This window comes from Crotalus tigris, unplaced genomic scaffold (assembly GCF_016545835.1).
Source record: "Crotalus tigris isolate CLP2741 ecotype Arizona unplaced genomic scaffold, ASM1654583v1 scf7180000017551.9496454, whole genome shotgun sequence".
Lineage (NCBI taxonomy): Eukaryota > Metazoa > Chordata > Lepidosauria > Squamata > Viperidae > Crotalus > Crotalus tigris.
The window spans coordinates 1,363,079-1,377,991 of NW_024096469.1; the positions used below are offsets into that span (position 1 = coordinate 1,363,079).

The 14,913-nt window shown below is 40.9% G+C and overlaps 1 protein-coding gene across 5 annotated transcripts in view; it reads left to right on the forward strand.

The window, feature by feature from the left end:
* NACC1 (nucleus accumbens associated 1) overlaps positions 1-14,308 on the forward strand; it is a 37,088-nt gene extending 22,780 nt beyond the window's left edge. For 2 of the 5 annotated variants that reach the window (XM_039343026.1, XM_039343036.1), the window contains exons 2-6: positions 258-1,263; positions 3,832-4,005; positions 5,092-5,197; positions 5,802-5,899; positions 6,248-14,308. In XM_039343026.1, coding sequence (XP_039198960.1) covers positions 291-1,263; positions 3,832-4,005; positions 5,092-5,197; positions 5,802-5,899; positions 6,248-6,507 — 1,611 coding nt within the window. In that variant the 5' untranslated portion in view covers positions 258-290 and the 3' untranslated portion in view covers positions 6,508-14,308. The remainder of the gene's footprint in view (positions 1-257; positions 1,264-3,831; positions 4,006-5,091; positions 5,198-5,801; positions 5,900-6,247) is intronic. The other 3 variants (XM_039343009.1, XM_039342998.1, XM_039343017.1) reach the window with 3 other exon arrangements.
* Positions 14,309-14,913: the final 605 nt, after the last annotated feature.

Consider the following 14,913-nt stretch of genomic DNA (forward strand, 5'->3'; position numbering starts at 1 on the left):
TCAGATTGATTTAAACATTTAAAAGCACCTTTTAAAAATGCTCTATCAGACCCTACTTTCTTCTGTTTGCATGACATCACCACTTCAGGGCCTTGCCCACTGTAGCCTTCAGCTGTTTTTTTAAAAAGCGTGACCTGAGGCTGCCAAAAAATTGTCCACTTATGGCTGACCTCTCTCTTTAGCCCAGTCTCCTTCCTTTGCTCTTTTTCCATGTCCATTCCACATTTAACTTCTCTGGCTCCTTATTCCTTTTCCAGCGTACCTATCTGGGTGAGGAGGAGACGAAGAGGATGGCTCAATTTCTCCAGATGGAGATCCCCAACTTTGGTAATAGCATCTTGGAATGCCTGAATGAGCAGCGGTTACAGGGGCTATATTGTGATGTCTCAGTGGTGGTGAAAGGCCACGCTTTCAAGGCACACCGGGCTGTGCTAGCTGCAAGCAGTTGTTACTTCCGGGACCTTTTCAACAATAGCAAGAGCACTGTGGTGGAGCTTCCTGCCGCTGTGCAGCCTCAATCCTTTCAGCAGATCCTTAGTTTCTGCTACACTGGCCGCCTAAGCATGAATGTGGGTGATCAGTTTCTGCTCATGTACACAGCAGGGTTCCTGCAGATCCAGGAGATTATGGAAAAAGGGACTGAGTTCTTCCTGAAGGTCAGCTCACCCAGCTGTGACTCGCAAGGCCTGCACACTGAGGAGGCGCCTTCATCTGAGCCACAGAGCCCTGTGGCACAGACATCTACCTGGCCTTCTGGCAATACGCCCTTACCCCTGGTCTCTCGTGTAAAGACAGAGCAACAGGACTCAGACTCTGTCCAATGCACATTTGTGGTTAAGAGGCTGTGGGAAAGCAGCCAGAAGGAAGGGAGTAGTGGCGGCAGTAATGGCAGCCGCAAAATGGCCAAGATCTCCTCCCAGCAAGAGTTGAGCGGGGGGAGCCGGCAGGTTCAGCAGCAAGTGCAACAACAACAACAACAACAACAGGTCCAGCAGCAACAACAGCAACAGGCTCAGCAGCAGCAGCAGCAACAACAGGCAGCACTAACGGGGGGAGGTGGAGGGGCAGGCGTGGTCAGCGGCCCCAGTACTTCGGATCAGACAAGCCCTGGCACCTCCAGTGCCTACACCAGTGACAGCCCCAGTTCCTATCACAATGAAGAAGATGAGGAGGAAGATGCACCCGAGGAAGGCTCCGATGAGCAGTACCGACAAATTTGCAACATGTACACAATGTACAGCATGATGAATGTAGGGCAGGCGGGTGAGTATCCCATGTGGACTGTTAAAAAGCATTGTGACTGTGTTCTGCTTGCTTTAAAGCAGTGTTTCTCAACCTTGACAATTTTAAGGCATGTGGACTTCAACTGGCTGTGGAATTCTGGGAGTTGAAGTCCACATACCTTAAAATTGTCAAGGTTGAGAAACACTGCTTTAAACAAAGGAAAGGGAATGTATTGTGCTCCACCCCTGTTTTGATCAGAATATTCACAGAGATGAGAGGCAAGGGAGATCTTGTAGGTTGGATAGTAAGCAAGACAACAGAATCTTTGAATCCCAGCTTTGCATATTGTCTGCTTAACTTTACATTTATTGCCAAAGCCGATACATGTTGAATATGTTCGCTTCTGTTGTTTAAAAAATGAGACATGATTATACTTCTCTTTGAGTCCTATGGACAGCAGAAATGTGTAGTGGGTATCCAGCTGGAGAGCCAGTTTGGTATAGTGTTTAAGGTGCCAGGCTAGAAATTGGGAGAATGTGAGTTCTAATCCTGCCTTAGGCACAAAACCAGTTGGGTGGATTTTGGGCCAGTCACTTTCTCTTAGCCCTAGGAAGAAAGCAGTGGCAAACCACTTCTGAAAAAGTTTGTCAAGAAAACTGCAAGGACATATCCAAGGAATTTCCAAGAATAGGACACAATAGAACAAAAGGGGGGGGGGAATCCACAGCTATTTTTGATTCCTGACATGAGGGAATGTTTGTGCATATTGCAATTGATCAATATGAAACAAGTGGGTGTGTTCTGATATATTTTATATGCGTTTGTTTGTGGATTTGTTTTTATTTATGTGAGAGAGAAGTGTGAAGGAAGATTTTAGACTAGGAATAATTAGAAATAAATCTCCAGATATTAACAATGATGTCAGCCTAGAGGAATGGTATGAATAATATTTATAAAGTGAAAGTATATTTGAAAGTAACAGACTAACCAAGGCTTTGAGTCCATACTCTGAGGCCAAGCTTCATGGCCCGTATTTTGCTAGATATTTTTTTCTGCGGGTGAGTTTTGTTCTCTTGCTCATAGCATTAAAACAGGAGGGACAAGGTAAGCCATCAAGGTGAACTTCTTGCTTAGTGCAGGAAACCATTATTCATAACAGAGGGCTGTGTCAGCCTCCACCTGAACACATCAAGTAAGGGACAGGGGCAAGTGCAACTTTGAATATCAAACCAGAATGCTATGACCGTGACGATGGGAACTTGGGTCTTCTGGACCTTTTCATGACTTCTCTGCTCAGGGATTGGGAGGTCTTCTGAAATACAAGTAATAAAAATGTATGCTGAAAAGTGAAATCATAGCAACAGGTTTAAGCTTCGCAAAGTGAAGAGTTGTCACTTCTGCCTTGGTGACTTATAAACAGAACTAGCAATGCTGCCCTCCAAAGAAAATTCAGAAATACTGGAAATAGTATAGTGCAGAATATTCTTGTCATCTATTGACAGGCCTGAGCTAGCATTCCTCTGTCATGTATACATTTGGGCCATCTACAACTTGCTTGTTCATATTCTGCCCAAATGCAAGCAGTTCTCTCTTTTTTTTACCTAAAAGGGCTCAATAGCCCAAGTAGCCCAGCCTCGGGGGTTGACGCAAGAGACTTTACCGAGATTGGGCCAGCTTGATCTGTACAACTAGTAAGTCTTTCTCTATTTTAACTTTTAATATTTGGGGGTTGCATCCTCTGAGGTGCTTTAAGCACTCCATGTGATCTGTGTTAAGAGGCAACTGAGAACTTTCCTTGTTTCAGCCTTTGACAAGTTCTTTTTGCTTCACAGCTGCTGCACCATATGTCCTTTATTTTTTTTGTTATTTTATTTTTGTAGATAGCTTTAAAGTATTGCACTCATAGCTACACTGAGAAAAAAATAGGGTATGACTTGTTTTTAAAAAATAAAGAATAAAATAAGTATTGAGGGGTCCAATCACCGTAGAAAAGCTGCAATTTTTCAGCCTGCCTGATCGCTTCCCGGTTTTCAACATACACTCCCTGGTACTGAAAAGTTTGTGAAACACTCTGAGAATGTGCCCTATAAATATGGAGGAGGGGGAGAATGAATAACAATCGCTGCTTGAGATGAATAAACAAATCCAGTGGTAGTGGATTTTCTCCACCGTGTCAGCATTGCACATCTTTGCCTTCCTTGACATAATGAGGGAATACAGCCAGACTACCATGTTTTATGGAAAGAGGACTGAAACATAAGCTCTTAAAAGACATTCTGCTCCTGGAAGAGGAAAAGGTAGCTGTTGCAATTCCATTTTTATATATATATATATATATATATATATATATATATATATATATATATATATATATATATATATATATATATATATATATATATAAAAGGATGCAGTGGTTTGTGAGTTCAAGGAGATCTTTAAATGACTTGCTTAAGAGTACTCTTCAAGAGTGAGCTGCAAATGTAGTTGCAGAGTTTAAACATTTCAAAGAGAAGAATGGCTTTCATATCCGTTCACCACTTTCTCCAATTTTCCTCCTGCCTCTCCCCCCCCCCTTTTTTTTTTTTTTTTTTTCCCTTTTTCCAGCAGAAAAAGTAGAAGCCCTGCCAGATCAGGTGCAGTCAGAGTCTCGTAACCGGATACGAGTGCGACAGGACCTAGCTTCACTGCCTGCAGAGCTCATCAATCAGATTGGAAACCGATGCCATCCAAAGCTGTATGACGAGGGTGATCCAGCTGAGAAACTGGAACTTGTGATAGGTAGGACTACTGAGGGTTGAAACTGATTTCAGTAAATCGGAAAAATCTTGCTTGCCTCCTGCATAAAAATCATTCTGTTCTTTGGGGGATTAATTTTTTTTGTCTAAATGAAAAGCAGTCCTGATTGCTACGTTACAACAGAGGCAAAAATTTGGGCTAACATTATTTAAAGATGCCTTTAATTCCCAATATTTTTTTTTTTAAAGGAAAGAGTATTAGCAGTACTTGTTATGGCACTTTCTATATGTCAGAATACTGAGCCATGGAAAAGAGACCTGAGGAAAATGAATAGCAAGATAAAATTATGCCTGGTTTTTTTCCACTGAAATGGGTGTAATTTGTACATGGGAATATGGACTTGGAGTCCAATTAGTTGTGAGGGTAGCTCATCCAGAGCAGATCAATATTTCATCCTTGTAGATATGCTCAGTGGCATCAGTTAAAATGATTTGTAAAGAACTCCATCATTATTTTTTAATGTGTATAGTTTCTGAATGTGACATATTGTTAATCGGTCTTTATGGCTTTCCGTTGTCCTACAAGGGACTGAGACACCCACCTATTGATTGGTGGCCAGCACTGAGTAGGAAAAGTAGTGCCCCAGTTCAGTTAGTCATATTAGCAACTCCTGCCTCTGTACTCATTCCAAAAGCTTTACTCTACTTGATTTAAGGAATGGGTTTCCAAAAATACAGGCTTCTTCCAGTCCAACAAAATAATCTTTTTGCAAGCAGTTCTAAGTGTTTAGAATTTCAAAGCTCTTGCTCAGGTTTGACTTTGTCCTCTGGATATCTGCAAGCCACTAAAATTGGTAGCCACAGATATGATTCCCAAACAGTTCGTGTGCCATACTACAGAAGTCCTATATGTAGCTGACTTGGTTGGATCAAAGCTATCAAGTGAAGTGGTCTGTTTGCCAAACCACTGTGTGGCATCACAGTATTGGAAGTAGCAAGAAATGGGATGAATCTCACCTTAACCGCATCTTTTGTCCATTACATAAAGCTTTCGATATGTTGCTCGATAAGGTGTTATATTGGCCTGTACACAGTTTGAATGTACACAACAGGCTTTGTTTCTGTTCAGGAACTAATGTGTACATCACTCGGGCACAGTTGATGAATTGCCATGTTAGTGCTGGGACACGGCACAAAGTACTTCTCAGGCGGCTACTAGCATCCTTTTTTGACCGGTGAGTAAATGATCTTCTATGCCAGTGATGGTGAACCTTTTAGAGACCGAGTGCCCAAAAACCGCCCCGCCCCTCTCGCCTCCCCCCCTCCCCCCCCGCAGGGCCACCCACTGCCTCCATGGCCGGCTGCAGCCGATCGCCCAGGCGGCCCAACAGCACCATGGTGGCCATGGGGGCGCGATGGTGGAGTCTTTCCCTGCTGCCCAGCTGCCATGTCCTTGGCTGCACTGCTCTGCATGGGCCGCGCCCAGGGGTGACTCTCCTCCGGGGGGCTGCTGGTGAGGAGGGGACCATGGGGGAAGGTGGGGCTAGGGTGATAGTGTGCATGCCCACAGAGAGGGCTCTAAGTGCTGCCTCTGGCACACGTGCCATAGGTTCGCCACCACTGTTCTATGCTATGGAGAAATAAGTATGTGGGTATAGGTGACTCTTCCTTCTCATCCAATGTTCCTTTCTGCTCTGGAGGTATAGTGCTAGGCTCAAGGAACAAGACTGAGAGTCAGCTAAAGACAGACAGTATTCAAGTGGACAGAATTGGCCATTAGCAGAAAAGCAGAGCAAGGCACAGTGCGTAATAACATTTTAATTGCCTTCTTATTGCTAGGAACACCCTTGCCAACAGTTGTGGCACTGGAATCCGTTCTTCCACCAATGACCCCAGCCGGAAACCTCTCGACAGCCGAGTGTTGCATGCTGTGAAGTGTGAGTGTCTGTTCAAAATATTTTTTATGGGACAGCGAATAAAATATAGGAGCAAATTAGTACTTCCCACTTGAAAGATAGGTTGGATACCTAGGAAATCTACCTAGCATATAGTCTGAGTTACCAAAATCTGTAATGCTTATGTACCACAGATAAATGTAGTGCCAGATTTAAAAGTTTGAAATTAGTCCTTTCTCCCAGGTCCTGCTGAAGTTTTAAACTAGGCCCTGAGTCTTTGCAAGTTTGAGTAGGTCTTGAGGTTTAAAACAGAGGCTAAGAGCCATGGGAACATTCCCAATTGCTGCTGTAGCAACCATGATTAAGGTAGCTTTCATTTTCTTTCTCCAGTTTATTGCCAGAACTTTGCCCCAAACTTCAAGGAGAGTGAGATGAATGCAATTGCTGCTGATATGTGCACAAATGCACGACGTGTTGTCCGTAAGAGCTGGATGCCTAAACTGAAACTACTGATGGCTGAAGGCGACGCCTACACAACCTTCATCAATGACAGTGGCAAAATGGAGCCCGACATCATGGGTGTGGAGCACAATTTTGAGACCAGCAGCCATGATGGGGATGCAGGCACCTCAGCCGAAGGCCTCCAATGAAGTGTGCCCACCTCTTTTTCCAGGCAATGGTTTTTAATTTCCTAATTTGATCTCTCTCTTTTTTTTTGTTTTTTGTAGAATCATTTTCCACCTTTTCTCATTTTCTTTTTATTATTGTTGGTTTGTTTGTTTGTTTTGTTTTGTTTTGGCCGAGGGGAAAGAAAGCATTGTGCTATCTCCTTTTTTAAAACAAAGGTTCTTAAATATTGACCGTTCTTCCTCAGGCACTACAGGTAGTTTGAGCTCAGCTGCCGCTGTTGCTACTGCACTGGCAGTTCCAACTGGCATTTCTCCTCTCCCAGCCCCTTCTTTCGCGACTGTTTTGACAAAATATTTTAGTGGGAGGAAAAAAACAACCAAATCCACTTGCAAATACACTAAGGAAGTAATGTAATGTCCAGAACGCTACCTGTTCTTTCATCATATTGTTTGTTGTCTCCAGATTAACTGTGACTTGGCTGTAACTTGGACTGACCATTACTAAGTCTTTCCTTTCTGGAGAATGGGGAAATATTGGGCTTACAACAAACACGAGCAGGAAAATTACTGATCCTAACATTCTTGGGCTGTCACCGTTGCTCTTCTCAGTTCCAGTTCTGCCCCTCCCCTTCCATTTTTGCTTTGCTACACTTAGGTTTTAGGCAGGGAGACAGATTCTTTCCTTTCCTTTCCTTCTTGGTATCCTCACAACTTAAGTATATTTGCATGCATGCACACTAATGTCTGCTTTTATGCCTCTGAACCTATGCACTTTCTCCAACTGTGACACACACTGATCTGTCCTGTCATTCGGACCACTCTAATCTCCTGAATTAATTCATCACGTAGGACACTATGCTCGTTGGGTTTTTATTGGCTCAGAGCCAACACAGAAAACACTGAACTTAGTGCTGAAATTACTACTATCCTGTAACATAGTCTTCGTTTCTTCTAAGCCAGTTTCTTCTCTGAAGCGCTTTCTTTTAACACAAAATGTGTCTGCAGGTTACTCTGTTTTCAGGCAGTTTGCAATATCGGACATATAATCCATGCAGTCTACATAGGGCTCTTTCTCTAGGAGATAATAGTAACAGGCATATTTATCTGTCTAACTACTGCCATAACTGGAAACATCTTTAGAATTCACTTTTAAAATATTTTTCACTAAAGGATCATTCCTCTCCAGTACATGCTTGTGGATTAGGGAGCAGAATAAGAAATTCTTACTCAGCCTTTTCTCCCACTTCAGGTAGCTTGCCATAGGCAAGCATCAAGTTTACAAAACGGTTTTTGATGGATGAGACAAAGGCAAGGAAGAAAGCATCACTTCCTTCATCCAACCAGTGCTACATGTTCACACCAGCACGTGTGGATATTTCAAACCAGTCCCCAGCTCCAGATAGCTGGAAAGAATCTTTATTGAATGGTTGTAAAACTCCAAAAAGTAACTAACTACAATATGAAACCTTTTGTTTTTCCCCACTAAAGGCCAATTTCATATTAACGTGGCTCCTGAGTGGTGTTTGACCCAGAATAAAGGACTGCTGGTTGGATTCCATCTTGAGATGGAAAGTAAATATGTTAAGTGGGCAAACCAGGGATTTTCGGAAATCTTCTCTCCTGCCTTTTCATATTTCTGCTGACAGGATTAAGGTAATAAGTCATACTGAAAGAATCTCTCTCTTCCTTGGGAATCCTGGATACTGAAGTAGTCATGCTTGATGGCAATGCTTTATTCCTTCCAGGAAGATAGCTGTGCCAAACAATCCTTTGTGTGTTCATGATAGTTGTTGGCCAGACACTTTCTAAACCATCCTTTGAACCAATTAAACCATTCTCCCCAACTGGGAAAGGCCATTGGGGGTGGGGGGGCAGTGTCGGGAGAGATCTATTTAATAAAGGAACCTAGAATTGGAAATCTTGAAGGATTTGTCTCTCTATGAAGACAAATTCAGGGCCTGAATGATGTTACATTTTTCTCCAAAAAAGATTACAAAAGACCGAGCATTTTAAAAATAACTCCCACAATTTAAAATTCTTCCAAATAAGACGGGATGGGATGACAGTATCCTGGATTCCAGTCTGCCCAGCATTCTGAAAGTTGAAGTTCTAACCTGTTAGACCAGTGACAATTTTACTGGTATCTGAAGGTATTAACCAGTGTCAATAATGTCTCCTATGAATTTATCTGTAAACCAAACCAAAACTGGTCTGGAAAAAGTTTTCCTTTTCCAAAGAAAGCTCAACAGTTACAGCGGAGTCTCACTCATTGTCTGTCTGTAAAGAGAAACAAGAAAGCTATAATTTTTTTTTAAATAATGAAACCACCTAACTATACTGGTTGTATTTCAGCAGGGGTTTCAAATTTTAGATTCAACCAGTTTTAGCCAAGGGGATGTACATTTACTTTGCATACATACATTTGTACATACGTGTGTATGTTCTTTATCTGGAAAGACCTCAAAATCAGCCTAGATCTTATTTCAGAGATACACACATTCAGGTCCTGGTTGACAAGGGGAGGCAATTTTCATGCCATCATCTAGTTCCAGAGAATTCCTAGGTACATTTTATGTTTGTAACTGGGGAGAAACACATTTCTAAATAATTTCATAAATTGATACAATTCTAGATGAATTTCACTTGTGTTGATACATATTCCTATTCTCTAGAACACTTAAGAACGCCATACTGAGCCCACTTAGCTGGAAATAAGTGTGAATAGTGCTGCTGGCTGAGCATAATGAGAACTTTTTTGCATACCTTGATGGAACATTCGCCTACCATCTGTGTGAATGTGAATGTGAATGTACCAGTCTTGCCTCAGAAGTCATGTGGGTGGCTTTCTCCCCTTTTAATATACTTCATGTGCATGTCCTACTTTGCTCAGAAAATAGCTGCTTTGTACTTCAAGGCATGTTGCTGGGTTTTTTTGGTTAGAATAGGCAATCTCGTTCATTACTGACTTTGGTAAGTTCAGGACATTTTCTAACCCTGGTGGGGAGGCAAAGAGAAAGACGAGTACTGAATCTAAAAGAGGTGGAAAGTAATGTTCGAATTGCAAGGAGATCATTGTCAGATTATAAACTGAAACAGCCAGAGGACCTGGATTCCTTGACTGCCGATCCAGGAGACTGCAGCTGATTGGAGATGTTTTCAGAAAGGTGATTATCCCAGCTTAAATGTAGGTAAATCTGCCTAATAAACCTAAGGTATTAAACATATTTCCTTCTTGTAACTCCGCTAAGGAATCCAGAGATTACAGTTTTCGTGAATTTGCAGATGCCGCAGTTCTGTTTCATCTGTCTTTCTCAGAATTATAATTCAGGTGCTGCTAGTTTTAGAAATCCAGTGATACTGTGAGCATTTACTTTACTATAAAAAAAAAAATGTGGCTCTTCCAAGATCTCAAAACTTAATTATCAACATTAACTCCAATTCACACTTCACTGCTTTGACTTTCTTCCAGGTCCTCTCTTCCTAGTTTATTTTATGCAGGTGAGGTTTGTTTGTTACTTAGGATGCAATTTACCCAGTGCTTCTATGGTACTATGGTCAGTTGTATAACAAACCCCACTCACTTCACCTCTGATTAGTATTTTTCCTGAAGAAATGGAAGAGACAGAAGTTACCTTTTTAAAAATCATTTTCTAGAAACCAAATAGGGGTATAGCTCATTATTTTCTTACACTACAATAATTTTTAATCATGTTCTAGTTGAAAAAAAGTATGTAATGGATGATGTTTAAAAGGGAGGTAAATGATTCAAAAATTTGTTGGTATACTGTGTGTGTGTGTGTGTGTGTGTGTGTGTGTGTGTGTGTGTGTGAATTATAATAATAGGCTCCACCTCAACTCTCAAATGGTTTTTGGGGAAAAATTAATCAGCTGTCACTTTTGAAAACTGGCCTTGTTTAAATCATGGAAAGAATATGAGCATTGGACAAACATTGTATGTTTAGCTGGATTGCAAGAAAAAGAAAACTAGGTATCTAATCAAGAATGCATGTGCATTGTTGAGGAGTATGCCCACCTGCCTCACAATTATAGGGATGAATATTTCAGTATATCAGAGATACATATCCAGGTCACAGTTTTTATAAAAGAACAACTAATATAGAACAGTTGCATGCACACAAGTTCCTATTATCATCTAATGCATGCGCCTATGTCTCACCCATGCTGATGCATGTAATATAGAGGCTGACCAATTATATTTACCAGCTATTTTTTCATGAACATGAATGTGATTCTAATGAACAAACTCTTAAGATAAAACAGCTGTGGTAGTAAATTCCTAAGATACTTTTCCCCAGACAAAAACCATGCCAGTTTTTTTCCTAAGTCTGCATTAATCCTAATCTTGCCATTTTCTACAAGTACCACTCAAATTCCTGAACTGTGGTTTATATGCTTCCAGTCAAGCTGCACAGTGGACTCTTAAAATTCTATGCCTTTGTCTTTTTTTTCTACTGTTCTCCTTGGCACAGTATTTCTGATAGGTTCTCTTCCCTTCGAGAACCACATAATGTAACATTTTTTATTTGGAAATGCAGAGGAATTAAGAGACTGTAATGGCACAGACTTTTTTGCATAAAAATGCATTAAATGCATAAAAGTTCTTTCTACCATCTTGACCTCCAAACTAAAATTGGAAGACTAAATCTTTAAATTGCACTCTGAGTTGGGGATATCTCTAGTTGAACCAGTAAATATAACTTTAACTTTACCACAACATATTGTCTTCAGTGGATAAAGTACTATGAGTAAAATTGAAATGAAATCCAAATTTCTTCTCCCTACATTGGTTTTTAAAGCAAAAAAAAAAAAGTTGCAATGACAACAGTATTTCTCCGTGTGACTCAGAACAGAATTTATTCTCCCTAATCAGTAAGAGTTTTTCCTTATAAAAATGTTAGATTGGTCTTCTCCAATTTCCACTTTAATCTAGCCACTGCACAGGCTGTGAAAAGCTTTCTTAAGTTACCTTTACTTGTTCAGCTGAGTGTGAACTAAGCACTCATTCAACATAAATGTGCATCATGCATTCATCCCCTTCTCAGTAATCATGAGCAAGTTACTCGGCCGTTAGTAATAAAATCATTAGTTTTCAATTTTGATAAAGTAAGAGGAAGTGGGAAGATTAATCTCCTTTCAACAATTGGCTTTTCTCAATAACCCTGTATGTAGACAATAGACCTCTTGCTACTAATAGTGACAAGAGACCAGCTGTTTCCTGTGAGCCAATTGATCAGATTGATTAATTAACCAGCAGGAAAAGCAGGCAGGGCTTTTACCATAGTTATCCGTCTTACACTGAAGAAATGAAATTTATGAAGAATACAATTTTATCCATAAAGATTCATTAGGTACCTCTTCTTCTGAAGGAGGTTTCTAGTGTCCGGAGCTTCCTCCCACTTTTCTTAGCCTCCAAAGTAACTATGATGTTGGGAAAGGTCAAATAGAAAGAGTTAATAAGATTTGGATCTTATTTAGTATTTGGTAGATCATAATTATCTGATCTGTCATGGCTCCAAACTGGAAATAACATTTAAATTATGAAGAGTAAGAGTAACTTGCACTGGTATGAAACCAGTTCTGGGGGCAAAATAAGAACAGGAGGCCTAGATCTATGTCCCCACCCCCCACCGCAATTACATTGGCCTCTTGTCAACAGAACATAAAAGCTTATGAAGCCTCCAAGATCAGAGCAATCCATTATTGCAAATAAAATTACATTCATACATTTGTCAAATCAGGGCAAGTATAACTAATACATATTCAGAGGCATCCAGAACTTAATGTTCAGCTGATTTACTTTATCTAGAATGCTTGCTTCTCGTTCTTTTACCCAAGATAGAGCTGTTGATATGTTTTGTAGCATCATGTGCATCACCACATCACTCACTGGTAGAACAAACATTTTGCAGTCCTTGGTACTTCAACTTTGAATTGGGAAAGACAGTTCTGGGCAAGGTGCACTCAAGATGTGACTCAGGAGGCAGCAATTTATGTCTCTGTCCTTAGTCACCTTATTATACTTGGGTGGCCTTATAAATGAAATAAATAAATTGGTGTGAGCCCAGCCTTTGAAACTGACAAAGTGACAAAATGGGAATTAAAGCTGAATCTGCTTTAGGAAAATGACGTTTTTGAGGAAGCGTCCTGACAAAATGAAATATAGGTCAACCTTTTCTATCCCACTTCCTTCTGACCAACAAATTTTGCACTGACTTTCACCATTATACTTTGGGAGAACTCTGAAATCTGTTTTGAGTTCCGAGAGTGAGAGAGCAAGAGAAGTGTAGATTGCACATTAGCCTTGGCATTTTTTAATCTTAGAGCGAAGACCAGTTTTTCGGATGGGAGAGCAAGGTGGGGGGGGGATTGTGCAATATTAGTGGCACCTACTGAGGAAAGGCAGCCATTTCTTGCTGTGATTCTTAGGGTGACTGGCTTATTCTAAGAAAAGAAAGGCACCAATTTCAAGTGAAAAAAGAAGAGCATAGACACTATTCCTTTCTTGTTTACATACTTCAGAGTCCATTAGGGCTTTTGAATAGATGCCAAGGGGGTGTGTATAAACTGGTGAAGTAATTCTGGTGGAGCATAACCATAACATAATTTTATTTACACTGGAAGACAATTTGAATAGTATCTTGCCATTCATGTTTCACATGTGATGGCCCTTTATTTTATTGGCAGCAGGTGTGATCGACCTTGTAGGAGAAAAAGAACAAAGTTGTACATTGCTTGCTTTTCCCACCAGGAGGCTTAACTGCCTTAGAACCAAATGTTGCAAATGTTGTCAGCTGGTCTGTCTTCCAAGGCAGAACTGCCAGGCTCAATTTCTAAAACTGAGTTACAGGGGAGGGGAGTTCTGAAGTCTGGGCAGACCAAGGGCCTTTGGGACTGTAGTCTGTAATCAGCAGAGATCCACTTTGCTGCAATTCATATTCACTGCCTGGTCTCACGGATGGCAGCTGAAGTAGCCAGGAGGACATTCAGCACCTACTTTCCGGAACAGGAAGTATCTTCACCCACTTGGCATACTTAGGAAAAATCTGATGCCCACATTTAAATCCCAGAAAATCTCGGAAAACTCAGCTGGACTCCTCTCTGTTGAGCCTTTTTCCAACCTACTTAGGAATTTCTCCTAGTGGCATATTTGCATCTTGGATATGCTGTTAACAATGGCAAGAGCAGAATCCAGAGGGGATGGGAGGCCTTCTGACTTTCGTTGTATTCATTTTGGTCATCTTTTACTTTTACTTTTGACATTTATACGCTGGTCTAGGACTGTAATAGATATTTGATTTGTCATTTTTTCTTAACTAAAGCAAACAAAATCTTTTTTAAAAGGACAAAAATGTATACGGAAAGCACTAACAAAGCCTGATTATGTAACCTCTGTGCAGATGCAGCATGGACTCTTTTTTCCCCCCTTCCAGGCGCTTTGGGTTAATGCAAGCAGCTACTCCAATATATCAGTACCTCTCCCTTCCCTGCCCCTTATAAAAACCTTCCAGAGAGGAGAATCGATCCTTTGAAATACAAAATAACAATGACAGACCTCCCTTTTCCCACCCACTCAGCCCATTCCGGGTCCCTCAGCACCCCACGCTTTTACCTCTGAATTTTCCCCTTTGCCCCCCCCCCTCCAGATAATGCCAGTATTTGTTCTGTGTTATAAGTGCCAAGAAAAATTTTGTGACTCCTCATCCCTGTGACCTGAGAGTATCAAGAATTGCACATTAACTACTGTAAAGATTTAAAAAAAAAAGAGGAATTCAGAAATGTTAATAAAAAAAGTTTGTAACAATTGTGTCCCTGGCGATTTTCATCAAGTCCGTTATTATTCTGAGATGTCATGGATAGCTTGGCCAAAAGTTACAGAGTGGATTTATATAATAATGAATTCAAGCTTTGGATAGTCCTATTTCTGACCATCGTATCTCTACGGAATAAAGTTAACACAATCATTAACTATTTTATATGGTATTTTTCAAGTTCTAAGGTCAAAAATGCGACATTTGTTAATATGGACGTGATAATCCAGTGGAGGTCTCCCTCTGTAAAATGGGGGGGGGGGAAGAACAATTTTTAGCATCTGCTTTTCCCTAATCTCTACCTGAAAGGTTCTTTGAAACAGTATGGGAAGGTGTCCTTAAACCAGGGGTAGGCAACCCTGGCTCTTTTATGACTCATGGACTTCAACTCCCAGAATTCCTGAGTCAGCTGTGCTGATTCTGGGAGTTGAAGTCCATGAGTCATAAAAGAGCCGAGGTTGCCTACCCCTGCCTTAAACCATCTGCTCTGCCAATATACTGAGCAAAATCTGTAGAAGTATGTCTTCAGGAACATTTCTTGCCTACAAACTTTTATTTTGTAAAAGTGTTGCAAAACATGATGCATGGTGTGTGTCCG